Here is a 27,767-nt window from a genome sequence, read left to right on the forward strand (position 1 = left end):
TTTGGTTTGGGTTTGGGTTTGGTTTTTTGCTTCTCGGAGTCAGGGAGGATAAACTTTCAAATTATCTTTAAAAATAAATCATGTGAGGGGAAGGGGCTGCCTGGCCGCCCCAGGGGGTGTAGGGGACACGGTGTGCCCGCAGCAGGATCCCGGCGTTGGCATTTCCGACCCCCACCACCCCCGGCAGAGGTGCCCGCGGGAGAGCGGCGATCCGACCCCCGTGCCGTCGTCGGGGCCGTGGCGGGGGACAGCGAGGCCGGGTCCGGTCCGGGGCGGGCGGGCGGCGCGGCTATCCGGCGGGGGGCGCGGGGAGCCAATGGGCGGCGGGGATCCGCCGGCGCGGCTCGGGGGCCCCTGGAGGAGGAGAAGAGGAAAAACCACGGGATTGAGCTCTGTCAGTGGCGCTCGCCGCTTCCAAGGGGGGAAGTGCCGGGGGATAATTAATGTTTTTATTAAATTTGGAGGGAATTTTTTGCAGCCGATCGCCGCGCGTGGCCTTCAGGTGGGTCTTCCCCGCAACTTTGTCCGCCGCCCCGCAAGGATTGGCGTGGAGGTGGGCTGCGGAAGCCATGGGGGGGTGGAGGGGGAAGGTGGCTCGGTGCGTGTGGTGGGGGGAGGGGGGGGCGCGGGGTGTATGTGTGCGTGGCTGCGGCTGGCGGGCGCTGCCGCCGTCGCCTCCGCGGCGGCCGTGAGGTGCGCGGCGAGCCCCGCCGTTCGCCATTACGAGTTGAGCACACGTTTGCGAGAGTCGGGGCTGCCGCTGGAGCGGATCGCCCGCGGGGTACGGCGGGGAGTGTAAATAAAACCCTGCTTCTCCCTCTCCGGGCTCTCTGCCGCTGCCCCGAAGTGGTTTTGCGCCGTGTTTTCCTGGCAGAAGAGTGTAACCCAGGTGAAGGCAGAGAAGGGAGGGTTGTTTTTATGAATGGGACTCTTTGAGGTTAATTAGCTATGCAAATTCAAGCAGTTCATTCATGAATTTTTTTTTTTTCCTTAAATCTAAAAGCCATCTTGTATTCCCCTCTAGGCTGATCGGAGTCCAGATCCCGAGGAAATCTCCAGATCAAATGCCCAGTAAATAAAACACTGAGCTAAGACTTGAGGAAGAGCTGCAGAATGGATGGATTTTATGACCAGCAAGTGCCTTACATGGTCACCAATGTGAGTGATCAGTTCAAAGTTGGTGTTTATAAACTTGACTCCGACTTCTTTCTGTGGGGGAGTTTTGCAGGCAGAGTATCTGCTTTGTTACAGCTGTAGGGGCGACTCTTCGTTTGGGAGCTTTGCTTGCGAGATGAGCCTATCTTCTTAGTTATTTCAGTAAAGCATCATGTTCTTTTAAAGGCAGTTGTGGGATGATTAAAAAATCATGCACATGATTAGCGGATGAGAGAGGCAAGAGCAGCAGCAGCTGCATTCAAAGTTTCTGGCTGTGGTTGCCTGCAACGCTCAGAAGAATAAAGTTGAGGCAAACGTTAACGTTTCCTCCCCCCCCCCCCTTCTTTTTTTTTCTTTCAGGACCTTGCAAACAGTGTTATAAGTAACACAGGGGAACAAAGCAGTCTATTATAATCTCCTATATGGGTTCTCCTGTGTAGCTTATGCCGGGGGGATTTATACGCTATTGTGTAGGTTTGTGTACTTTAGATGCTAAAAATACATGGTTGGTATTGTGTTGCTACTTGAAAACATTATGTATGTGTATGTACAAATAGATGTCTACATAGATAGAAATGTGTTGCATTAGGACCCAGGAATCTTTTGGAGGATCGTAGGTGCTCAGCAATGTCTTTTGCTGAAAACTGAAGGCTGCAAGATGATCATTTCCCTATTCGAAAATGTAAAGAATTCATGCTGGCTTTGAGTATTCTTGATTAAATGAGGAAAAAAAAAAAGACCAAGAAACCCTCAGATTTCTAAAGTAACTGATCTTTCCTGTTTATAGAATCCGCGTGGGAGAAACTGTAATGAGAGACCGACAAATGTCAGGAAAAGAAAATTCATTAACAGAGACCTGGCTCATGATTCAGAAGGTGAGGGTTTGTCATGTTCACACCCCCCCCCCCTTTCTCCCCTTCCTAATGCAGAGAAGTTTTTTGAGAACATTTTTTTCATTTATTTTGGAGGTAAATATATAGAGATCCCTCTGAATAAACAAGAGAAGAAAATTGTGTTTACTACTGCAAAACAAACTCACAAAGGCAATAAACTGATGAAGTTGATACTCCTGCCTGGACTTACCATGTTGCATTTTAGGTACACATATGTCATGTGGCATACATGTGGCACCCGGATGTCATGCACTGAGGCCAAGCCTTTGCAGCATCTGACACAAGTTACTGCACCTGGCTTTTTCACCTTCAGGCCTCTTGAGATTCAGGGCTTTCCTCATTCCTCCTATCTTTTAACATCCTTTTCACTAGTATGTGTTTACTGGTGATAGCAGGAGTACGAATGCTGGTGTGGAGACTTGGTTTTCACTCTGGCTTTACTGTAGAGCTAGTAGTCAGGCTCCTTGCGTCTGGTAGTCTGTTTCTATTGCAGTATAACACTGGTAGGGTTAAAAATCCTGGGAAATTCAATTAAGGAGGTCTAGAGTTGATGAAGTTTTTTGGGGGGCAGAGATTTGTAACTTAGTCCCGTTAGTAGCCGCTCACATGATTGTAGCTTGAGAACTGTAGTCTAGCAATAGCTGTTAACGCTTCTTTAGGTTACAGTATAGATGCTATGTCTACACCCCTGTAAGTATTAATGCATATGGGAAGGTAAAGCTGTATTTACAGCTTAGCCCAGTATAAATCTTATCAGGGTGAGGGCACATTGATTAACTTTCCAAATCACTACTTACTTGTTTGGAAAAGTTTATTGTAGGGTAGATTGAAAAGAAAACAACTTTCTGATTTTCAGGTAAATGATTTGCCAACATGAATGTGAGGTATCAGTCCACAGGATAAATGAATAGCCTCTGTCATTCAAGTGTATGTAAATAGTTGTCTGTCAGCATTCATAAAAGAGGAAGTCTCTCAAAATACATTAACTTTAACCCATTTGTCAGTTCAGATGGCCTACTTAGTAAACAGAAATTTTGCAACTGACTTTCTGAGCTTCGCAAGTAAGTAGAATGCAGCTCTGGTTTACACCCATTATAAGCAGTTGATTTCAGTGAAATACAGAAAAAGATAACCTGCTGCAAAACTCAGCCCATGGAGAAAGTGTTTTCACTTTAAAGAAGTACAGTTAGTGTAGCATAGAGAAAATAGTGGGGATTCTCTTGTCATACAAAGTAAAACATAATGGGAATTACAGAAGATTTCCCATTTCTGCCTACTATTGCAGCATCTTAGGTCTTTGCTTCAAAATTTTTATGCGGTAGTTACGACCATGCTAACAGAAATACTCAGTCATTGCTCAGGCAGAACTCCCGGTTGAAGTGCAAGAGAGCTTTATCTGGGGCAGATGTTACAGGAGGAGGCCAGAATTGTGGAGGGAGAAATAGTTCACCTGTAAGAAAGATTATGATTTTTAAATTTCTATGAATTGCTGAGTGAGCCTTTTATACTACAGAGCTTGGTTAAGATTCTGGTTGTTATTTCAAGAGCCTATAAAATAATACAGTAAGTACTTCTTTTTTATTAATAGGTGCAGAAAAAAATCACTAACTGCAACCCCAAAATATCTACCTTGTCTGTTTGTTTGACTGCCAGATAGAATTCGTGTACATTGCTCTTCAGGAAAAATATATTTTCAAACATATTTTAATCTTACAAAGAGATTAAAGGTGTAAGTCTTTTATCCATGTCCTCATTTTTTTACAGAACTCTTTCAAGATCTGAGCCAGTTACAGGAGACATGGCTTGCAGAAGGTAAGGGAAAAAACTGCTTGCAAAAATGGGAAAAACAACTCTGGAGGGGAAAAAAAAAAAAAAACCTAGTCCTGAACTTGCTGTCTTAATGTTCAGCCCAATTAATTGAGCTCTAAAAGAGCCACCTCATGTGTCATGCATACATTAGAGCCTCTGATGAGTTTGTCTTTGGGGACTCTGGGGCTGCTCTACCCAGTGTCATCACAAATTACCAGGAGAAATTGCTTCCAGCTCACAATCACATCTGCTTTTGGCAAGAACTAATGCACCAAGACTTCAAGTTCTAAGCCTCTGTTCAGATTTTAATTGCAATTGATCAGGTTTATATTATTGTACCTCGAGAGACTACATACAGCCAGAACTGGGCTTGCTGTTTCCTTTAGAGCAGCACATATAATTATTTGGTGTTCTGGTGGAGTACTTTTCTGATGGCAGAAATTAGTTTCTCTGGGTTCATCAGGACGGGATGCTTCAAGATTTAAGTGCAAGTGTCTTCTTTCCACCTTGTTCACAACACAGAACATTAGGTGTGTATGAAATACTTTAAAAGTACTATTTCTTATATATATATATATTTTTTTTCCAGAAACCTTTTAAGTATTTTGCATGTTATTTTTGTCTTTGTATCTGTAGTTGTGAGATTGTGTACTGGGTGATTAGAAAACTGTCATCGGTCTGTTTTACACCTGCTTGTGCTTTTAAGTATTTCAAGTAATCTTGCAGAGCACATTCTATTGAAGAGAGAAGGTTTAAGAACAATAATGTGAAATCTGAATTTAGAGTAGCTGTTGAGAGATTCATTTAACAGTAAGAAAAAAATGAGCTGCTGCGTTAAGAGAACTTTAACAAAATGCAAGATAGCTTTCTGCTTATTGAAGTGTATTTGTTCTCTTCAGCAATATTTTCTGATTCTTTTTACTTCAATGTTTACAGTACTGTTTATTTGGAACAAAGATTTTTGTGCATTGTCTCATAATATTTCTGGTTGAAATTTTTATGTAAACTGCATCTGAAATAAACATGATTTTGATGCAAGTTAACATAATCTCTCCAAATTTATCCTGATGTAAATGAATGTGAGTATTCACATATGTTTGATTTTTATCTTATACTGGACTATGCACAGCTGTTTGTAGAATAGATCTTCTGTTTTTCTGGAGAGGAGGGTGGAATGCTTGCTGTTGATTTTCATAGAAAGAGGGAAATACTGCTGATGACTACTGGCTTACTAGATTCTGTTTTAATTCAGCTTTATATGTAGTTAGTCAAGTTCTCAACCTATAAGTAAGTTGTGGAGTATTGTTTATTTTGCTGACATTTTTATTCTCCTAGCATTATTTTTAGCATGTGGTTATTCTGTATCTAGTATAAAAATCCTTTTTAAATTGTGAAACAGAGGATATAGTTTTCACGAATTAATATGATTCTTTCCTAATCACTGAAAACAGGATGTCCTGTACTAAGATCATTTTTGTAGCATAATGATCAGATACAACTGTAACTCTGTCTCCCTGTGGTAGTTTTCCTAAGGATATCTTTATTTTGTATCATCTCATTCATTCTAGCAAGCCAGAAGTGTGTTAGAATGCTACTCAAAAGATACTGTTTTTTTGATGGAGAGGAGAACTTTTAATCTGACTGTTCTCTGGCATGGATGTTTTTGTTTCTGAAAATGATTAAATTTCTTTGATCGTAGATCAGAAAAATACAGGCAGATTCATAATGCATGTGCAGATATTAATGTGAGTTTGAAAAATAATAGGGAATTTAAAATTGATTTAATAATTTCTATAGGTGCATAAATTACTGTAACGGCAATTTTAATTCTGGAGGCACTGCTTGTTTTAGACTAGAAGGAATTGTTTTGAGAGCCTTTTTTCCTCTTTAGCTGTGTCTATGTCACTGAATACATTTAGATAGGTTTTGAGAGAGAAAGGTGTCTGATCCTGTGTCAGCTATGTTGAGGAACCTTTGTAAAAGCAGATAGCATCATCTGGTAAGTATTTAAAAAAAAAAAAAGTTGCCTTTTCATCTAGCAGAGAATAATAACACTAATAATGTTATATTTTCCACAGCATATTGCAACCAAATATTACAGATTTTTTTCAGTGTTCTAGAAATACTTTAAGAAACCTGTGTATTTCGGGCCATGCCATGGTTTAGCTGTTCCATAAAACACAAACTTTGCATAGCCTTTTTCTAAAGGCTAAACCAGCACTAAAAAGTCATGATGAGAAAATCAAATACTGAGCTATTAACTTGGTCTTAAATTTTTATAAAAAACCCCCACCCCAAAAAACTTTTGGTAGTCTTTATAATATACTAGTGTTTGAGGGTGTCGTAGCTGTGCTCAAAAGTCTACATGGGTGAGCTTAGCCAGGAAACAGATTCTGAAATCAAACTTGTTTACCCATTGCTAGATGTGTCCATTTATGTTCTTCTGGACCTTCATAGGCTAGAAGTCTGCCAGTTTGGCAGCATTAGTAATGTTTACATATTTCTTTTCATAATGCTCTGGAGCCAGGGAAATGACCATGAAATTTTAAAACATCTTGACCCTTTTTAAGAAAAGCAGTGGCAGCTGACCAGGTTTCTCCCACGAGTTCAGATCCCCACTGGGGAGTAACCAGGTCAAAAAAACCTACTTACTAGTTAGGAGAAGAAAGTGAGTTGCATTTTATGGCACACAAAAAGTGCTAGCTGTTGGGGGTTTTTGTCCTTTTTTTTTTTTTTTTTGGTTGGTTTGCTTTTGCTAAAGCTGTCCTTAGCTACCTCACATGTTTTAGCCTGGAGATTTTTACAGTTAGTGTCACCTGTGACAAGTTGATGGTAAACACATAAACAGAAAAGAAATGTATTCTTTTCCTATTGAAAATGGTGGGAGGTTCACATGTATTAAAGAATTAATCCAAAATGTAAACAGTTTAATTCAGTACCCTCTTTAATATTTTATGACTCCATAATTAGCAAGCTGAATACCACTTACAGAAAACTTACAAATGTATTCTACTAGCTGAATACCAGATTTTTATGGAAATGAGGTTTGCTTCTTACTCTGTATAGTATTAAATGTGTAGGAAAAAATCTAAATTATTTTGATTTAAAGCTATCTCTGAATAAGGTTTCATCATGTCAGTTGTTATGCGAGGACAGAATGTAGAGTGTAACTATTTCCTGATGCCAGAAATTGAAAGTGGGAAACCTTTAATAATTGTTTCAACCATCAAACTTGAAAGGAAATAGTTAAAATCGCCTACTGCTAACCAAGGCAAATACTATGCAGATATTATCTTATATTTAAATAATTTGATGGCAGTATTTTGTCATTCTAATATTATAAAATAACTTTATGGATTACATATATTTTTGGAATCAGATTGGTTTTGGCAGATAGTTGTTCAGTGACTTGAAAAAAATGATTCAAATACTAATCTAATGTTATCATGGTAGCTATTCCTTCTTATTCTGGAATAAAATGAAAAGAGAGAACAAAGTCTTAGTGAGTGTCTCCTATGTTGAAAGCATTTGATGTTGGGGGAATAATTAAGAAAAAAAACAGATCTTTATTTAAAATGGCTCTTTCAGACACTAGTTTCTCCTACAGCTTTTTAAAGATATGTAAAAGGCATCCCAAGCAAAGAAAAATGATGAATTTATGCACTAGGTCTGCTTCTTACAGCAATAGATAATACCCTTCTCAGGTGGTAATGAGTTGAAAAATAAAGTAAAATAATTGAAAAATGAAAATAAAATGTTGTTCTTTGAAAAAATACAAAAACATTTAGTGAACAGTGAATGGTTTGAAATAATAGCTACAGGGTTCACGCCTCTGCTGCAACTTAGCTAAATTGAGTGGATAGGTACAAGAAGTAACTTGTATTTAAATGCTTGTTCTTGATGCCTGAAAGCAAGCTATTTCCCTCAAGTAGTTAATGCCCAAATGTAGAATGAACTTTAGGAAACAGGTTTCTGCCCTCTGTTTCTGACTGTGAAGGATGCACGAGCATTGCAGTGATGTCTAAGCCAGTGTTGACTTCTAGTTTCTTTCTTAAATGAGAGAGTAAGAAAATAAGTAGTTTCTTGTCTCAAAATATTATTTTTAATAAAAGAAAGTACTAGAACTTTCAATATTAATGTAGAGTGGCTTCATTTAATTCAGTGAAGATGTGTTGCAGCTTACTCTGTCAAACTAGCATTAACTGCCAAAAAGTTGTAAAATTTACCCAGTGTAAGGCAAATGCTGTGTAGCCATATTCAAGAGCTGTTCGCATTTTTATAGGAGCAAAAATAGTAAAAACCTGATAATTTAATACCCCTATAGTTGAGATCTGTCCTATGGTGACATACATTCTAAAAAGCAGTGAAAAGGTTTTCATTTGGAATCTGTAATACAAAAAATAGCTTTTATTTTTTTTTTTAGTAGAGTCTAGTGATCTAACAGATTTGTCTTTCAGGTACTTATAATTCTTGATCTTAAGTATCTGTGCACAAAAAAAGGAGGAAAAGTAGATAAGGCAAAATGGGGAGAGAGCAGGATGTTCTTTAAAAGAAATCCAAAAGAAAGAAACCCACCAGAAATGTGCAAGTCTGGAAGTCTGTGTAGTAATAAACTTTTTAACATTTTTGTTTGCTGGAAAAGTAAATGCCTTTTACTCAAAACAATCATTTTCAAAGGTGTAGTGGGGTTTGCATACCATGAGGCATGTAGTGAAATGTTAAATGCGAGTGTCCCTTTTAAGTTTACTTTTTTCTCATTTGTAGTATAGCAGCAAATGAAGAGCAGATTCTGCAAACCCATCTTCATATTCCTTGAGACTATTCACATAAGGAAGAATTTTGAGATCTGGAGCCAGTTTTGAACTGCGTTTAAGTTCATTAGTCAGAGCATCTCACATTATGTAAAAGGAGTTTGGGATTGTTTTGACAGCAAATCCAGTGCTTATGGGAAACAGTATTTTTTACTGTATTGAAATTTGTCACTGTTTTGCCTTCTGAATGCTTCTCTGTTAGAAACAGTTGTTCCTGGGGAAAAAAAAACAAAACAACCAACCACCACCACCCGCAACCCGCCCCCCCGCCCAGGTCTTTCAGAAATACTTACACTTTATACAATCTTTCAGATACTAAGAAGTGACAGTGAATCAAAGAAGACTCAATAGACTCATTACTGTGGAGGCCTGAAGTCTTATTTTAGCTGGAGCCAAAATACTACCGTTTGTACATAATTTCCTGTCAATTTCAGTTCCTTTTGCCACTTTGAATAAATGATGGATATTTTAAAACGAATTGTTCTTAGCTCTAAAAGTGAAGCATGAGGTCAGAGAACACAGTACCGCAGGAAGTGTTCTGCTACCCAAAATAGGGTTTTAAGCGAAGCGAGGAGGTTTGCAGCTTCTTGTTTTTCTGGAAAGTTTCCGTTTTTTAACAGGAACACCTTTCCCTGGAGTACAGCTGAGCGTTTGGAGGCAGTTTGTGACTGGGAGAAGGAAGAGTTAAAATTAAGCCCTTTATAGTTTGCTTAACTTTTCATTTATTAAATAAGGCTCCTCAGCAGGTCTGTGCTGCATCTTGAGACAAAGCAGTGAAATCAGTGTGTTTATGCCTAAAGTTCAAGTTTACTTTGCTGTAGCTTTCTGGAAGGGTGTGACATGAAAAGCTTGTGGTTGGGGCCACATGGTTCATGCTGGACTGTGTTTTTGTGAATGGAGGCAGAACTCCAGTTCTGACTGCTTGTCTTGAGGAATTGCTTCGGAGATCAGCTGTCTCATTCACTGGCAGAAAGAATGACTCATACATCTTCTGCCTTGTTTGGCTCCAGGTCATTGTTACAGTGGATAGAGCTGGTTTTAATTAAATATTAACTCCTTTTGTCCTGGATGCTTGTTAATGGGGACTACTTATTTTTGTTTACTTGCAATGAAAGCAAGCTGACAGGCCTTAGTTCTAAACTACCCCCCACCCCCAATTGCTTTCTTTTTGCAAAATGAGCTGTCAGCTTTTCAAAGGCTTTTTAAAGCTCTAAAAACTACAAACAAGTATGAAGTATTTTTTGTGCTTCGAGTGTTTGCTTTTGGCAAACTGTTTTTTAACTCAGTAGGTAGTGAAACTATAAAATCTAAACTGATAACATCCTCAAGATCTTCATTAACATTTCTGTACACTTCCCAAATCCTCTTGAGACAGTATAGCTATAATCAGAAGAAAAAGAAAACTTTTGGTAATAATCTAGGCTGGGCTGGATAGTTTATGCTGCAGATGTTGTCTGCTTCAGGAGTCTGAGACTTGATGGCTCTGAATGAGGAATGAACTAATGTAGCTGCTTCTGCTATTAGCAGTAAAAGCCACGTGCTTAATATCCTTCAAAACCTTTTATTAGTCTTTTGGAATATACATGCCTTCTCAAACCCCCATAATTAAGTAGCTCAGGGAAATATTCAGTTAGATGATCATTTCAGATATCTTTTTGAATTTTCCTCTGAATGGCAAAGTTTAAAAAAAAGTTTTGGTGATTTATGCTTTGTGTCCTGCATTGAATATGTTAACAGAAGACCAATGAAGATTTTATGGCAGCCTTGCTGAATTGCAGAATTTGTGAGTAGAAGAAAAGAGGAAATGAATGGCATACGTACATAAATGTGCAGACAGTTGCAACACTGCAAGTTATATTTTCCTTTTGGGCATTCAGGTTGAAGTGTCTTTACCTGTCTGTTTAATTTGATGCAAAGTCTTTCTGTAATTATCCAAAGTCAAGGTACAAAAGCCCTCTCCCCTTTCAGTAATGGGATGATGTATCCCAACGATTTGCCCTCTCACAGCAAGATGATGGTGGAAGAAGTCTGTGTATTGGGCTGATGATGGCTGCTTGCATTTCTGCTATATGATCATGTGCAAGCTTCAGTTCTGCTAGTTTAAAAATAAAATCAGATTAAACAAAGGAATAATTTAAGTTCTCCTTTCCAGCAGTTAGCAGGTCCTTGTAATTTCTTCATATAGGATTGTGGGCTTGTTTCTAAGGTACTGATGGTACTATAATTGGATTCCAGTAGGAAATGCATGTTTCTGGGTTGAACATTTTGGATATTATCTGTTTTGTTTATATTTGGCAGAGTGTTAAACACTTCTTAACTTGCTGTATTCCTTTTCCTACAGAGGCTTTTAAGGCTATGTTAATATTGTATTCAAAATACATTTGGACAGTGCAGTCCACGCCTATTTCTAGAGTACTTATAAAATGATGGGCATTGATCTCTATTAAGTATGTCTTCATAAGTTTTGGGGATCCATGAATGAAATATATTTTTCTTATTTACTCCAGACCAAATCAAGAGTAATGACAGTATCTCTAATATACTGTTTTCCTGTGACAGTTTAACCAGATGTATTTTATTTTTTCTTACTCTCTAGCTGGGAAAAGAAAGAACCTTATTTACTGATATAGACATAAAACTTCGTGTGAGATTTGTTCTGGAGTAAGTCAAGTTAAACTGATAAAACCTGAATAAAGCACCGATAAAGCAGCTTGGTGCACAGTGTACACTCTAGAAAGTTATATAAGATTGCTGCCCCAGATCTGCAGTCACTAAATGTAGCCTTCTGATTTCAAGAGGAGAGTTTTGGTTTTCTTTTAGTCTTTTTCAGATATCCCAGATTCACAATTTTTTTAAATGTATATTTATATACATATAAATAAAAATGCATGTGTGTGCATAAAAAAAATGCAGTCATACCGGGCTCCTTGCTCCATTTAAAAATAGTACCTAGTTTAAGAAAAATTTGTGGGAGGTCTTCTGTGAAAGAGAAGTTACTTAATACAGTTAAGAGAATTACTTTAACTCAATGTCCTCACAGACCCTTCAAAAACATTTGGAAATGCAAGAAATCCTTAGGAACTGATTTTTGAGTGGGTTATCTTGATTTCATAATCTGATTCTTCAGTGACAGTCAAATATTTGGCATTTTTGTAAGGAAAATGCAGTGAATTGAATGAAATGTCAAAAATTGCAGAGTGTTAGTGTTTGGGCTCATATTGTTCCCGAGTTGATTATTGGTGCAAGTCCTGTGGTTTCTCTCGAGAAAAGAGAAATTAAATGCAAAAATACTGGGATATTTGAGTTGGTGAAATACATGTTTTATACAGGCTCAAACTTTGAGGAGCTGACATGTCCTTAGAGGTACTGGTTTCTTCTAAAGGATAGGTTACTGTATTTTGTTTCTTTTTTTTTAATTTAAAGAAAACAAGAAAGCAACAGTAGCTATGCTTTTTTTTTTTTTTTACAGAATAATGCTAATTGCACTTCATTTATTTATCTTACTCACACTTTGCAAATCTCTGTTTGCAGATTTCCCAAGGTCATTTGTTCTTAAGGGGAATTTGTTGCAATTAAGACAGTCGGGCTTTAAACATTTATTTTAAAACCAAAAGCAGATAATTTTTTGATCTAATGAGCCTGATTCTGAACTCTTTATCCAGGAAAAAACCTCCCAGATATGTTCTTAGAAATATATCTTGAGTAAGGAGTGGAGATTTGGTCCATGAAGAGTACCATAGTGCATGTTAAAAATTATTGTAATTATAATTAAATGTGTATTTTTAATTCAAACAAATTCTGTTAAAACTAGCGGCAATTGTACATGTCGAAAGGGGAATATATGCTTCTTAAAAGTGTTCTGAAAGGCAATGAAGTTTTATTTTATCAATTTATTAATTTAATGGTTTGATAGTAACAGTTCTGATAAATGATTATATAACCGGTATTTACCTCTCAGATCTTGTTGGGTAACCAGATCATCGCAGATGTTAACTTTTAATTAAGATCATATGAATTATTTGCCTTTGTCTTTAGACAAGATCTGCGTAAATGAAAATATCTTTAAACAGTTAATTTTATGCACCTTTGCTGCGGTGTCTCCAGTTAGCGTATGTTGAGAAAAAGATGACAAAGCTCAGAGACTATAAACTGGATCTCTCCTCAGGATGTACCCAGAACCAGTCATGCTCTGAAGATGCGACTTCTCATTGTAATGTTCTGCAGTTATCTGAATGTTACCTGTAATACATACCTGTTCAGTGGTATTTCAACTTAAATGGTTTAAATGAGTTTGCAACACAGCATGAGAGATGGCTGATGTAGATACAGAATGAAAGTGAACTGTGGTACCACAGATGCAAAATTATGTATCGGCAGACCGTGAAACAATTGTATTTTATAGCTCAGGTTTGTGATGAAAGTTTCCTAAAAGTGAAGATGATCTTATTCGAGGTGAATGGATGTTAATAATGACTCTTCAAGTAAATTTATTTTATTTATTTTTTTTTTAATCTGGAAAGATGTCATTCAACCAGGAGTTCTGTGGTCTGGTAAAATAGTTCTTTTTGAGTATTTAAGAGAATAATAAAAATACCTCTACTGTGTTGGCTGACCGCCATGAAAAATTGGAATTGCTTTTTAAGTAAGCCAAGGGTGTGGTATTTTGGGGTTAAAGATGCCCAAGTGTTAAAACATTACGATTTGGTTTTATGCAGACCTTCCGTGCAGGTATTTTGAAAATGAGCACGAATGGGTTTTACTAATGGCATGGTAGGTGCAGACCCGTGTGCAGGGAGTGAGGCAGGGTTAGTGCCAGTGTCAGCCTTCACGTCCTCCCATCCCCACTGCTCTGTGCCAAGGCTGCTCTGGACTCACACTGCACCACACAGCTTCACTCCAGGGTTTATCTGATATTAAAGTGATGCGCTTGCCTGATTTTCATATGCAACAATGAGAAAAAAAATAAAAATCCTAGTTTTAATCTTGGCTGTGCTTCAAATGAAGCAACAGAGTCTTTATTTATGCTTTAATGGCTTCTTTTAATTCTGTCCTTGTTTTTTTTTTTGTTTGTTTTTTGTTTGTTTTTTGTTTTGTTTTTGTTTTCCTTTCTTCAGCTCAGGTACCTGACAATGACGAGCAGTTTGTGCCAGACTATCAGGCTGAAAGTTGTAAGTATAGTATGAATCATCACTTACTTAAAAATCTGTATTTGTATATTTATATATGGGTCTTTGTATTTGTTATTTATTGTGTCATCACATTCATGTGATAGGTCCTTTCGCTGGTGAGTGGCATCAGCAGGATGAATAGATAAAGCAGGTGGTAGTTTGATATGTAGCGGAGAGAAGTTGTTTGGGCTGAAGGTATAACATTTAGCAGGGTGTCCTCTCCTGTAATTCCCCCCCTGCAGCTCCAGGGAAGCAAGGGAAAACATTGTGGAGGAGGAGGGAGTTAATCTGTCCATAGGGTGAGGAGAGGAGCATTTTGAGCCTGTACAGATGAGATACCGTGGGACACAGGAGGCAGCTCTGTTGAGCAGAAATCAGGCTGCTCAGTGTGTTTTGTGTATAAATACATAAATATCATTCTCCACGTAATCAATCAGCAGCCACTGCTGAAGCATTTTTAAGTTGTCTTAGCATGTGGCATTTTGTTACTCAAACAAAATTACCCTTCAAATTATATGGGAGGAAGCAAGATTTATTTTAAGCTGGATGCTTTGCTACTTTACTTAACATGTTCCCAAACTTTTCTTCTTTTTCTTAGCCTGTACCCCTCAAACCTTGCTTTTACCTGCTACTATTGTGTTAAATGCTGGCTCTCTTTCGCTGTACCTGCTGTCTGGTTTTGGCTGGTTGCAAGGGCGTAGTAAGGAAGTGGCAAGAGAAACATTATCTGACAAAGTCAGAGGCTTCTTCAAGTTCTTCACGCGTCTTTCTTCCTCATGGCAAGGCTTTTCTCCATCATCAGAGGTCACTCCTGAACAACGTCTGCTGATTGCAGCAGAGCGGGTGGTAGCTTTTCCGTTTTGCTAAATAACTTAAATAATTTATCCTATCAGAGTGAATTACTGCAGTTCACTAAACCAGACAGCTGTTAAATACAGCGCTCATGTACTGGAATTTTTAGGATTCAAATTAGAGAGATCAGAAATAATTGCATTAAAATAGCCCTTAACCCCAAAATCAAATTCAGATTTTTTGAGTTTTCTTATAAATCTTTTAGAGGAGGGTTTTTTTCCCAGTTACTTAGAAACTGTTTTAAGAAGAATTTGTTGAGAGTATTTATATCAACATTTTATAGGGAGAAAAAGAAAATAAAGTTTGTTTGTTTGATTTTTTTCTTCGTGGACTCTGTTAGTGTACCTGCACAGAAAGAATTTAGTTTTGCTTTTCTTCTCTAGAAATTCATGTACATATACTAACCAACAATTGTGGTCACTTTCAAACTTTTAAATTTGCCCTTTATAACAGTTGTTTTCCCCACCTCTGGCTTCAAAGACTTTGTATTTTTTATTATATTACAGTATGAAAGGCAAAGAATCTATAAGTTGGAAATCAGATACGTTATACTGCATATGGAGCTGTGTCCAAATATAGTCATGTGTGCATACATCCTTTGTGTAAGAGTACAAAGTTCAGCTAGGGCTTCTATTAACCCACAGTTATTGTTACACAACAAGTCAATGTTTCTTGGAAAATAATTTGTGAACTGTGAATGAAAAGCCCTGTTGAAGCTGGTCACTGCTTTTGGTGACAAAGAAATTCTCCTAATATGGCTATTTTATAAATGCCGTTGTATTTCGGAGTTTCTTAGCTTACACAGTATTATCAAAGGCACATTTATTTCTTCATTTCAGTTGGTTTCTTTATCTTAAGTAAAGGTCAGGATAGCTTCCTGGAGAGTTACTCTGGCAAAGGTTATGGAGTTTCAGACATATACTTGGGTATAATGTATGTAGCTGTGGGCTCTGCAAAACAGGAACGGAGATCAACAGAACCAAAGCCATGGGGAAATTATTGCTGCAAAAGAAGCTCAATTGTGACTGTTTTCTCTAGGTTCCAAACTTGCCTTCAAACTCTATTATAATGACTTACTATATATAATCTATGAGTCTGTACAGTGCTCACCCTGTTACTGGCAGGAGCACTTGGCTTTTGTTTTTTTAAATTGTTATTATTATTTTTTTAAACATGGGAGAGGATGGGCAAGCTTTTAGAGATTCATTGTTTAATACATTCTTGAGCCAAAAATGGTGAAGCACAGAAGTGTAAACCAATGAAAGGGGTCACAGCTGTTCAGCTGGTCACAGTTCAGACAACTGAACTGTGATTCGTGGCACAAATTTCGTTTATGAAGCTGTATACAGGTGTGTGGTGAGTGTGGGTGTGATGTGCAGAGTATGTAAAGAACACTGAAGTGCTCCACTGAAACAGTCATAGTCTGCAGTAAAGGTACAAAAATTAAGTGCAGTTTTATTTCTAGCTTCATTGCTTCAGAAATGGGCTTTAAACCTGAGGTAGATTTGTGGTCTTAAAGTGAAACATTGGTAACAGAATGCTGCTGTTAAAACTTCCTTGCCTTGAAATCACCAAGTTAGTCAGCTCCTGAAGCAAAGGTGTGGAAAGTAGTAGGGGAACTGATACTGCCAAGATCATACGCTATGTCCTAGCGCTAGCAGCATTAAATGCCCCTTAAAGTACCATGGGTTTTGCATTTCTTTTCTGTAGTAATGATTTTAACTAGTGAAACTGCACTGGTATTGGTAACTAAGGGAAACATTTAGTTTAGATTAGATATACAATCCATTTTATCCACTTAGGGTAACTTCAAAGCTAGGTTGAGACCATGAATATTTCAATTATGAGTTGCTATTAATCTTCAATCAGTTTTCAAAAAGCAAATCCAATCTATATATTTATAGTTAGGTGTGGGCTTTAGAAATTATGGGTGAGATCAAGAGCTAGCATAACTTCATGTGGTATTATTGACATTACTGGAATTACGCATATTTCTGCTAGCAAAGAATCCAGCACGTCAAGCTTCCCCTTAATGCTTCTAACTTCAGTTTACCTGGTTAAAGTTAAATTTTTTTTTTAATTTTTTTTCTTTTGCGACTCTGCTATGTCTTCTGGAAAGAAGCCCTTCCTGCTGTAACGTTACAAATGTCTGCACTTCTGAACCTTTCTTTCTTGTCACAGCATCCAAAGCCCCATCTTGTCCGTCTTGTATTACCTTTTTTTAAATATCTTTTTGATTTTTAATACCTGTCACAAAGAACCTTTTGGTAGTTTAGCTCAGAGTAAGCAGAATGAAGAGCAGATAACAGCTGGCCTGTTCTGGTGAAATTTGAAAAACAAATCACAGTTTAGTTTCTCATAACTTTCTGCTTTCTGCAACTGAACTTTCCTAATGACTCTTCTTTTAGCAATTATGTTAAAAGCTGTGTAAAGCAAAAATGCAAAATCTGTTTTTCCAAAAAGGTGAATGCTTTTTTGTTGTTTTTTGGTTTTGTTTTTTTTTTTTAAATCAGCGTTCTGTATGTGACACTTCTTCCAAATTCTTATCTAATTCAGAAGACTTAGTTTTTCTGTCTTTATAAAGTCAGTATTCACATGTGGAGAAGGGTGAACTGTGTTAACTTCCTCAGATAAGTTTTCCTATTGTTTCAAGTCCGTTTGCATATACTGAGGAGGAGCCAGATCCTGAACTGGTTGCAATCAGAGGTGAAGCTTTCAGGTACTGTAGAACAGCAAGGACTTTCCAATCTAGGAGTAAAGATGAATCAAGTGTTCAGTTTGCTTGAAGTCAATAGCTGTTGAGATGAAGATTGCTTGCTCCTATTGTTTGGATGGTTTCTATGACAGACGCAAGAGGAAGTAGGTAGGATTTGCGGATGTTTAAAGGATGTAGTTGGCAGAGAAAACCTAGTACTGTCAACAATACACTGATTTGTAATTCGACCTTGGTACAGTTGGTTAAAAATGGGGATTACCCTGCACCAAACCAGATTGCCTGGTGTCTTAATAGCATGATCATGTTTTATTTTGGTTTAATAATACATATTTACGTTGGTCTGTTCTTCCAGTTTGGTGGGTTTCTTTTTCCCACTCTTTCTTCTTTTGTCCTAAAATGCAGGTTACCCATTTAAAATTCTTTATAAACTCTAGCTTTTAACTTTTGCTTTTTATTTCTTATTGAATTTCTGCTAATGAGGATTTGTGCTGTGCTTCACTTTCTTGATCGGTTACCTTCTTTATCTTTCATTTTGTTCCTGTATTGTTTCCCTGACCGTAGCCTTAACTTAACACTGCCATGGGGTAAATGTTAATGTTAGACCATAGCTGTTGACAGTAAGTGGGAAGGACTGGCTGTAAAATCCATGCTTCTCCAAGTCTGATTAAACTTCAAGATAGGAAAAATACTTTTTTAGTAGTGAATTGTCACTGATCTCTCACAACCTTTATTCTTTCTCTTACCTCTGTTTTTTTCCCTCTAGGTCTAGAAAAGGAGCTGTTTCAATGTAGATGCCAGGAGCCTTAAATTATTCAGGAATGTGCTTTTTAAATGCTCTGGCTTGCAATCTTTAAAAGCCTGCTAAAGAGAGTTTCTTTACATAGGCTTCAGGTAGCTGTATTCTTCTGTCATTTTAAGTAATGGCTTAGGATATTCCAAATGCAATTTAATGAGGAGAAGCTTTAGTATTTATTTACATGTTTGCAGCATACAAATATTTTTTTTTTTTTTATTTTATTGCACTATTAGGTGAGAAAGGCTTTGTTTTTTTAATTTCCTTTTTGGAAAATATTGACATATTTTGGTGGAAAAACCCCACACAGCTAAAACAAAGTACAAAACACCAGAATAATGTTAGGTTCTGATAGGCCTACTGAAGTCAAAAGTAGATCTGGTTATTGGGTTTGTTTTTATTGATGATGCAGAAAAGCTTAATTTTGCAGCTTCTAGAAAAAATTTTAGTGGACTGAAAAACATGACAACGTTTTTAACGTGATGATTCACTATATAGGCAGCTGGTAGTCTTTGTAGTGCACAATGTCCTAGAAATCACAGTTGGTAGTGTTTTGGTTTTCTGTGTGTGGCAAGTTGCATACACCAGCATGTTTTCGGGTTTGGGTTTTTTTACTTTTTTTTTTTTTTTTTTAATTGTCTGTGTGGCTGGAATCACCTTTTCTTTAAGTGTAGCTCTGCAAGCATGGCAGTGCTACAAGCAGTCCGGCAAATATCCTACAAGGTGGTGATATTTATTCTTGGTGCTTCGCTATTCCTTGGTAGGACTTTCTGATGCAGCTGTGTTTTGTTTCTTGCCACTTGTCTTGAAACTACTTCCTTTCATAGGTGAGACGTTGTCAAATACAGAGACATTTATTTACTTATTTTAGTGCATGCCCAGCTGTGACAGATTCTTTCTAAAGGGCTGTGGGAGTCGTGGCTCTGTGGTTTGTTCTTGGCCTTAGCTTTGCATGACCTTGGGCATGTTGCTTAACATCTTTGTTTCTCGGTTTGAAGTAGGTACAGAAATGCATGTATCACTCTGCTGTGAGATACACAGCTTTCTTAATGATCACTTACCTAGACATCTCAAAAGCATTTTACAAAGAGAGTCCAATGCAATTGTGGTTGTAAGAGCTGGAGAGGTCAGACTGAGTAGTCGATGCTGACCACCTTATCTCCCTCCCTCCGTAGTTGCTATAGCCTCACTTCTTTCATTCTGTCCCTAAGCACTTGTTTTCTTTGTTTAAAGCGGGACTGAAACTGTTACCAGCTGTTAACTTTTTTTTTTTTTTTTTTTTTAATTCTCATTCAGAAGAAATTAGGAACTGGTGTCTTTCATAGAACTTTGTGGGCTCATTTTGTGGTTCATTGCTGGGCATTAAACTGTGCTACTACGGATTTTTTTTCTTCCCCCTTCTTCCTCTAGAGGATTTTGGGAAACACTTAAATCTGCCATAGTTGTGACCTTTTGCATTATTGCAAGGTTTAGTTCTTGAAGAAGTTTTACCAAGAGGCAGACTGTCAACCATAATGCCTTTAACTTACAAACTTAATAGTAGAGAATTTGCAGGTTTGCTTTGATTTTAATAAGCTGTTTCTGTTTATTTGCTTTTCTGCTTGTGTTTTTATACTAAACAACTGGCTTTGAAGGTGCAAGGACTTTAGGTTCTCCTGGACTGTGGTAGTAGTAGCAGCTCACATATCTTGCAAATGTTGATGGTGGCTATAGTACTGTAAAACAAATGACAATACCATATCAAGTACACAGCTTTTGATTTGTAAAACTTTTAAAGTGGAAGGTATTCCTTTCAGAGTGCCCTGCACGCTGGCATGTGAATTTTATTGCTAATGCAAATGTACCTCTGGGCATCCCAGCAGAGACAGCAGCCGCCTTATGCAGAATGGGGCTTAGCTGTGCCAGCCACAGTGAACCTGCTGATCTTCAGCTCTCTGGGGCATGGATGAGCCGAAGCAGCTGGATAGGGCTGCTCTTCCCAGGTTTTGTCCCTCCCTCTCCCCCCTGGCCTTCCACTGGCATGGCCCTGCTCAGCTGAACTGACTTAGTTTCCTTTCCTCAGAGCTTCATCCTCGTTTGCTGTTTTATTGCAGATTAAAGGCTTGGGTTGCATGTGGAGGTTATCAGCTAATGAATAAACTTCAGTCGTCCTGTCCTGTGATAAATCTGTCTCACAGATCAAAGATGAAACATGTAGACCTTTCTTCTTTCAAATGGTAATTTCTTAAGGCTGTCAGATTGCTTCCTAAAGTCTGTTTACATAAACTCCAAAACATTAAACATATTTTATTCAAAATGTTGAATTTTCACTTTTTCAAAAAAATATTTTTTTTTTTTTCCCCTATTTCCTCTGAGGAAGCCTCCCCTCCTCCCTTCCCCACAAGGAATACAGGCAATCCTCACATTGTAATTTGTAGTCACGGCAGCATTTTCTGAGCACTACAGCTATTTCTGGTTTAAAACAGATAGTTGTTAGGTTAATTTCATCAGGAGTATATGTGTATTAGAGCATCTGTTCAGTTGCAGTTGTATTAATCAAAGTATGCAGAAATTTGTTTCAACTTGTTCCAACTGTATTTTCACACAAAAACCAAACAAGGCAGACTGAAGGGTCTTCATGTTCTATTTTGATACAATACTGGTATTCTACTTAAACTGCTTTCCATGCAGTGTTCTTGCAAAATGTGTTTTGTATTCCAAGAGCAGCTCAAGTAATGATTTGAAAATCCATAAACTCTGGGATGGTGTAAAATACGGAGGCAGGCTGCAAGCTGAGTCCATCCATTTCTATTTATTTCATATGTTTCTTTCAGTAAAATGTATTTACAGTCTGTATCATTTTTTTGTCTTTTTTTCTTCTGTTTGCTGCCTCAGCAACTGAAGACAAGTCAGGCTCTCCTACAGACTGCTGTGAAGTTTTCAAAGAGTATAGCAGGAAAAAAAGGGAGGAGAGAGCAACAGTCCTCAAAACATCAGTTAAACATTGGAAAGTCTGTGACACATTCATGTTATGTAGGACTGATATCGCTAGCCCTCTTTAAGCGTACAGGAAAAACAGCCCTTGTTTCAGATTCTGTGTCCTTTTGTTTTGGTCCTGTGCATTTCGGTACTGGGAAGTAATTATGGTGAAGCCATTTATAAGCTGATAAATCTGCATAGATGATGATAATTATTAATTTTTTTGACTTTTAGAAATTGTCATTTTTTTCTAGGAATGATCTAAACCTAGTCCAAACTACTAAGTGGAAAACTGGTTACTTTTTCAAGGCATGTGCTCCAGTCCTTTCCCTGAGGAGGATTCTTTTCCTTCCACTTATTCTTGATGTTGTCCTCATATTCAGTGCATTACTCTTACCCGTTCCTGGATTATAGTTTGACCTTGATGAGGTGAACAGAGAAGTGGACCGTTTTGGTAAAGGCTGTCTTTATTCTTATGTATCTATTTGTTCTGTAAACTCAGGATTATACATGTTAGAAAAGAGTGAATCATTAGCAGCTTCATTTCTGGTTGTCTTTTTTTCCTGTGGCAGTTTATGAATTTATTCAGCAAATGTGGTTGCCAGGAAGTTAATGTAGTGAAATATTTTTTAGCAGTGACATTTACTGCTGAGTCCTGAAGTCACTGAATAGGAAGGTTACTGACTGGCCAGGTTTTTGTCTTAAATTTATATATTATGAATTGTCACCAAGGACATTTGAAAAATTACGTGTGCAAAACCAGTTCCTAGTACTGCTAATTTGATCCTCTTCGCTAAAATGTTGTTTCCTTTCTGCTTCTAAAGTATACTTAAAAAAGATAAAAAGTTCAGGGTTTTTTTTAATACTCAGTCTTCATGCTGAAACAGTGTGATTTTTCCTTATTTACCCATCCGTAAATAAAATTTCACATGACCAGAGCACTAACAGAAATTGAGACAAAAAGAGACTTTGAGAAGTGTCAGTATTCAATAAAGACCAAAATTTCAAGCATTTGGGATTAGAATCTGGGAGCTGGATTAGTGCAAGCATGTGTGTATATACTGTAGTGTATACTCAACTTGTGTATATACATATTTTGTATATTCATGTATGTATGTATATATGCATGCATATAAGAAATATAATTGTTAGTCTTGCTGATTGCAGACACGTGTAAAATAATCATATACCTTCAGGACCAATTGACTTCAGAAGAAATGTGCAGGGCATGTATTGGTAGTGTATGTTCAATTGCAGTAATAACGCTTTAGGTAGTGGCAGAAGCTTTAAAGATCTGTGCCGAGAATTGGAGCCTGGTTGCTGGTCATCAAAATTCCACTGGCTTCAGAAAGCACTTTGCTAAAGCTCTTTGAATATTGGGCTACTTATTTAAGTCCTGACTTTATGTTCCCAGACGTAACCACTTCTGACAATGGCTTCTTTGTTTCCCTGTTGAATCAGTGATACAACTTGTGGGCTGAATTTTATTGTTGACTTTTTTCAATAGCCTGCACCTTTTCCAATCGAGATCACAGTTTTTGCAGTGGTTTTTGGTAGTGAACTAAAGATGTAGATTTCCGATTTTAATGACCTAATGATCTGTTACAGTTGCCTTACTAGCAAGCATTTGTGAAAATTTAACATTGAAACATGAAGACCACATGTATTTAGAATGGTGACAGTCTCAATCTTCCAATGAAGTAAAAAGAAAAAAAATCCCATTAGCTACACTGAGTTTGTGTATACTTGTTTTATGAATATATACATATTTTTATTGTTAAAGGCAAAATCAAATTTAAAATTATCTTCTCAAAATGCAGTTTTGTTCCTTTTAGTGCCTGTCATTGAGAGTTGCCAATATAAAAACAAAATGTAAATAATCTTTTAAATTAGTTGTTTTATTCATGCGAAAGAGCACTCAGTGTGTAGTCCTTTTCATTATTTATTGGCTTCTCTTGCTTTTGTGTTTTTTTGAGTAGCTAACTGACAGATAGGCATGATTATCCTTAAGGATAATCTTTTATTATGATGCTCTTTTACTATGAGGATACTCCTATTTTATAGGGAAGCAAACTGACGCTGGTTCTGAAGCTAGGCTGAAGACAGAGCGACTTTAAACTAAAATCAGCCTTCTGACACAGGTTGTTTAGGCTGTGAACAGCAAAAGGCAGAATCAGAGGTTAAATCCAGTTTCTGTCACATTTTGTCCAGCTGCAAGTACAAGATCAGCCTTCTCATCAACAGCTGCTTATTAATTCTTGCATGAATACATCAGAAAAGAACAACAACAAAATAATAACTACACTGATGAAACTTTTCCGTAAGATGGGAAATGAGGCAGAATCGGTTCCTCTTTTGTTTTCTGCTGTGGGCATGCTTTCTTAAGTATCAAGTTGATGATACCTTTAAAACTATAAATGCATAAAATATGAAATGGGTTATTTTAAAGCTTACTGTTGCTTTTGGCAAAAATACTTGTTATAATTTCCAAAGTTTTCTTCATAATTCTGTTTTTACAAACCCCATTAAAATACAGACCTGAAACCCTCAAACTGCAGATTTACCTGAAGTGGAAAGTGTGTGTTTATATAAAATGCTGGGATATTATCTCACTTGGATATTTTGGTAATGGAAGTTATGTAGCGCTTAGCCATTATGTCTTATAATTTAAATTAAATTTTGGAAATTGCTGCAAATGGAACTCCTGTCCTCAGAAAAGCACACAGACCCCGATTTAGTGGCCAGCTCTTCTCTTTGCATTTAACTTTATTGATAATTCCCAGGTAGGAATACAATTTAAGTTTTCTCCCAGGGTTGGTTTTTCATTAAGGTCTTCCTCTTTAGCAGGAGTTCTAAAGGTGGATCGCCCCTCCTTGCATCCTGCCTGTGAGCCTTTGGAGCCATGTACATTATAAGGAACTGTAGGAATAAATGCCCCTGATCTCTCCAGAGTTTTAACTCTGAAAGCTAATGCAGATGAGGAGCAGCCCTGTTTCTCTGTGAGGTCCTGGAGGTTGCAGATCCAGTATACTTCAGACTTCCCCCCCATCCCCAATCATCTTGTGCTGTCCATGGGTTTTAGATCAACTGCTGCAGAACCCAGGTGGTTTAGTTTTTACTATGTTACTGCTTCCTCCTCCAGAGAGCCCTAAGCTTCTGTTTATTCTGGGGGCAGGGGGACAGGGAGAGCTCTCCCTCCTGCCTCACCTGTTTTCCTCAGACATCAAAGCAAGCCAGTTTACTCCTCCTAGCTTAATCCTCCCTTTCTCCCTCCCACCAATGTTCTGCAAATTTCCTTGTATTCTTCTCAGAGTTATCCAGTGTCCATGGTATTTGTCAGCAGGTTAACTTTTGCCCTGGAGGTACTTGCTGGGAGTCAGAGCCCCTCCAGCAGCACTTTCCCCTCTGGTGCCTGCTACTGCAAGTCTCGTACAGCTGGACAGGTAGCTGTCTGGCAAGAAAAGAAAGCGCTGAATGAAGGGGACATAAATCAGAATAAAACAGTGCCTGTGACATCATTTCTGTGAGATTGCTGCTTTCAGAGGCTGAGAAACGGTGTCAGTAACTGCAGCTCCTGCTGTATGAAAATACCTTCCAGACAATTCTTAACTAGAAGCTGAAATCTTTTGGGGGTGGAGAAGAAGAGGGGTCAGCTAACCAAAATCGTACCAAATTGTTCCTTTCCTTGGAGGTAAAAAGGATAGTGTCTTCTAACACTGTGTGGCAGTTCAGCTGGTTAGCAGCTGCCCAAATTTAGTCTTAAATTAGGCCAAAGGACCTATAGTGTCTTAACAACGTGTTTACCAGAGCAGCCTCTTGGAATTGCTCCTTCATGGTGTTTAGGGTGTAGGTTAACTTTTGTTGGTATTTACTGAAAGCTTCTTTTCTTCCCCTTCCTTCTCTAGCCAGGTGGTTTACCCTTTTAATTTTTGCTGTACTGAACATACTTGCAGACTTAAGTTTTCAACCAGCATGGTCCTTTTAAATAAGAAGCCAAGTGGCTACAAATATCTGAATTATCTCTGTGGTGCCTCCAGCACTTCCAGCATCAGAAAGCTGCAGGTGTACCCTCAGTAACTCTGATAAATATTTCAGAAATTGCAACTGCACAGACAAGCAAATGAGGGGTATCTTGCACTAAAAATGGGGATTTATAGTACTGAACCATTTATTAAGCTGTATGGGTGCAACCTCTAATGTTGTGCCCCTCTGTTCCACACTGGGAACTCCTCCACCTCTCAGGAAGGCTGCATCTGTCGTGGCAGGGGGGGTTTGGGTTAGCTGCCCAGAAACAGCTAACTTGGCAAAAATTTTTAGTGTCTTAGCACACAAGTGTTAGAAAAACGCATTTCAGTTAAAGTATGATATTTATTTCCATTATGAGGAAGAATCTAGAAGAACAGGAGCAGCGGTGTCTTGTTTAGGAGTCAGATAAGCTCTGCTGTAGGGAAGTGGTATAGGTCTACATAGTAATGATGATTTTGTTTCTCACTTTTCCCTGTGTACAAATGCCCTCACATAAACCTGTTCTGTGGGGAGTGATGCAACTTTGATGTGCTGTAGGTACAGTGAAATTGCCCTGTTCTCTAGTTCAACCTCAGAGGCTTTGTGTTAATGCCAGATCATAGTAAAGACAGGGAAGAATTATGGTGGTTATGTAGAAGTAATATAGTCTAGATGTGAACAGGTGATTCAGTTAATTTAAAATCTATTTTCATCAATATTTGGGTTTTGTCTTTTAGTCTGTAATCTGTGATGATTTTTGCTTTAAAAATAAAAAAATTAAAAAACACCAACCTTTCTTACTCCAAAGCAAAAGAAAGTTATTTTAACAAACAATGCTTGTTGATGCGGATGCACTACTGGAGATTTTAAGGTCCAGAACTTCCCAATATCAGCTGTGGGAAAATGTGGTCTTATTTTCCACCTTGAAACTCTGTCATAGTAAGGAGGAATAAATTCCAGCTTTCAGTGCAGTTCATTCTCACCTGCTTGCTACTTCTTCCTAATTCAAATTCAGAATCAGTGTTTTTTTCTTTTCATACCATGTCACCTCAGAACAGTCCATGTAGACTTTGAGGATAAAATCCCACAGTTTGGGGCTGTCTTTTATTCTTTACACCCTATCTCTCCCCACCCCCTGAGGATTTTAAAGACTGATTTTAAAGCATTTGTGCAATGCAGTATTCAAGTAGACCATTAATTGATATGCAAGGTATTGTATGCTTTAGGCTGTAAGAGAAAATAAGCAATTTGCTTCATTTCACAGAGTGAGTTCTAACTGTTATTAAAGTGCATTTGTAGTTGCATATTTTCCAGTAAAGGTGACAGATTACTTCAAAGCTGGTATTTTCTTTTTGTTAAACAAGGTTCTCAAATAGATCCATCTTGCCCACATATTCTGTTCTTGCCAGTTGGCTTTGAAAGCTGGTGCTTGGGCTCATCATTCAGAACTAGCTTCCAAAAAATGAGGTCCCATGCTGTTTCTATCTATTGAGCTAGTAGGGGCTGGAAGGATCTGATCTGAAGCCAAGGCAAAGACTGAATTGATGGAATCATATCTAATGGGTTTGCCAAGTACTGCCCAGTCATGAAGTTCCACTTTCAGGGAAAGAGCACTGAGATGAGGGGTGACAGAGCATTTGCTGTGATACCAGCTATCCTTCGTTTTCCTTACCTGGACTTAAAGCGAGGCTGCCACATAGGAAAGAGCTAGTTTTTTATACAGTGCATTTTCACACATTTATATCTTATCCCTTCTGCATGCTGTTTCTTCATTTTCTTCCTGGTTGCATATATGCATTGGAAGAAGAAAATGCTTACTGCCCTTAAAGGTATTACACATGTTTTAACCGTACGTAATGTATCATCACAGAGGCATGCTTGCATATCTGGTATGCTTGCTTCCATTTGACTCCGTCTGCACACACACAAGCACTCAAGCAGAAATGCAGACTGTTTCAGGTGAGTGGTCACCATGCAGTGGGACTGCATGGAGGCCGGTTGTCTGTAAGGCCTAATTCTGCCTCTCAGGCAAGTTCTAGTTTTCTGGATGCACCCATAGGATGGAGATCATACATACACTCCAAGAAACTACTTGACAGGATTGCTTAGATTTTCCTCCCCCCTTCCCATTCCCCCTTTTCTAGCAGCTTTTGTTTGTGAGGTAGTGAAAGCTGGGGTCTCTTGTCTATGTTCATATGTTGAGTTTTTATATAAACTGCCAGGATAGTCTCTGAAACCACAGTGATGATACATCGCTGTGTGTCATATATCCAATTTGTCACCAGCTTCTTACAGTATCTGGCAGAGAGCGGGACCTAAATGAAATCCAGTTGACTGGAGCACAGCTAAAATCTGATAGAACTGACTTTGATAGATCAAATGGTTGAAGAATTTGGTGGAGCCAGTGTAGATGTAATCTGTTCAGCCACTTCTAAATCATTCCACAGTCTTCAAGTCTTGCTCATCTTTGCAGCTGTTGCAGTGGTCAGGAACAAAAAGGGTTTTTTTGCCATTGCCTAGGCAAGAGATTGCCTGGGGTGAAAGCAGTTGCAGATCTTGCCTCAGTCATCCATGCTTGCAGTCAGTTCTGACAGCTGTTGCAGTGGT

General features: G+C 38.1%; 1 protein-coding gene across 6 annotated transcripts in view; it reads left to right on the forward strand.

Moving 5' to 3' along the window:
* Positions 1-27,767, forward strand: part of ETV1 (ETS variant transcription factor 1) — a 63,109-nt gene that overhangs the window by 167 nt on the left and 35,175 nt on the right. The window contains exons 1-5 of one of the 6 annotated variants that reach the window (XM_061469247.1): positions 321-502; positions 1,025-1,158; positions 1,943-2,030; positions 3,813-3,860; positions 13,783-13,836. In XM_061469247.1, the coding sequence (XP_061325231.1) occupies positions 1,114-1,158; positions 1,943-2,030; positions 3,813-3,860; positions 13,783-13,836 (235 nt within the window). In that variant the 5' untranslated portion in view covers positions 321-502; positions 1,025-1,113. Of the gene's footprint in view, positions 1-320; positions 503-676; positions 938-1,024; positions 1,159-1,942; positions 2,031-3,812; positions 3,861-3,958; positions 4,388-13,782; positions 13,837-27,767 lie in introns of those variants that run through there. The other 5 variants (XM_061469243.1, XM_061469246.1, XM_061469245.1 and 2 more) reach the window with 5 other exon arrangements.

The sequence above is a fragment of the Pezoporus flaviventris genome, unplaced genomic scaffold (assembly GCF_033815535.1).
Source record: "Pezoporus flaviventris isolate CSIRO_AGI_PZ_B2104156 unplaced genomic scaffold, CSIRO_AGI_Pfla_v1 ptg000055l, whole genome shotgun sequence".
NCBI lineage: Eukaryota > Metazoa > Chordata > Aves > Psittaciformes > Psittacidae > Pezoporus > Pezoporus flaviventris.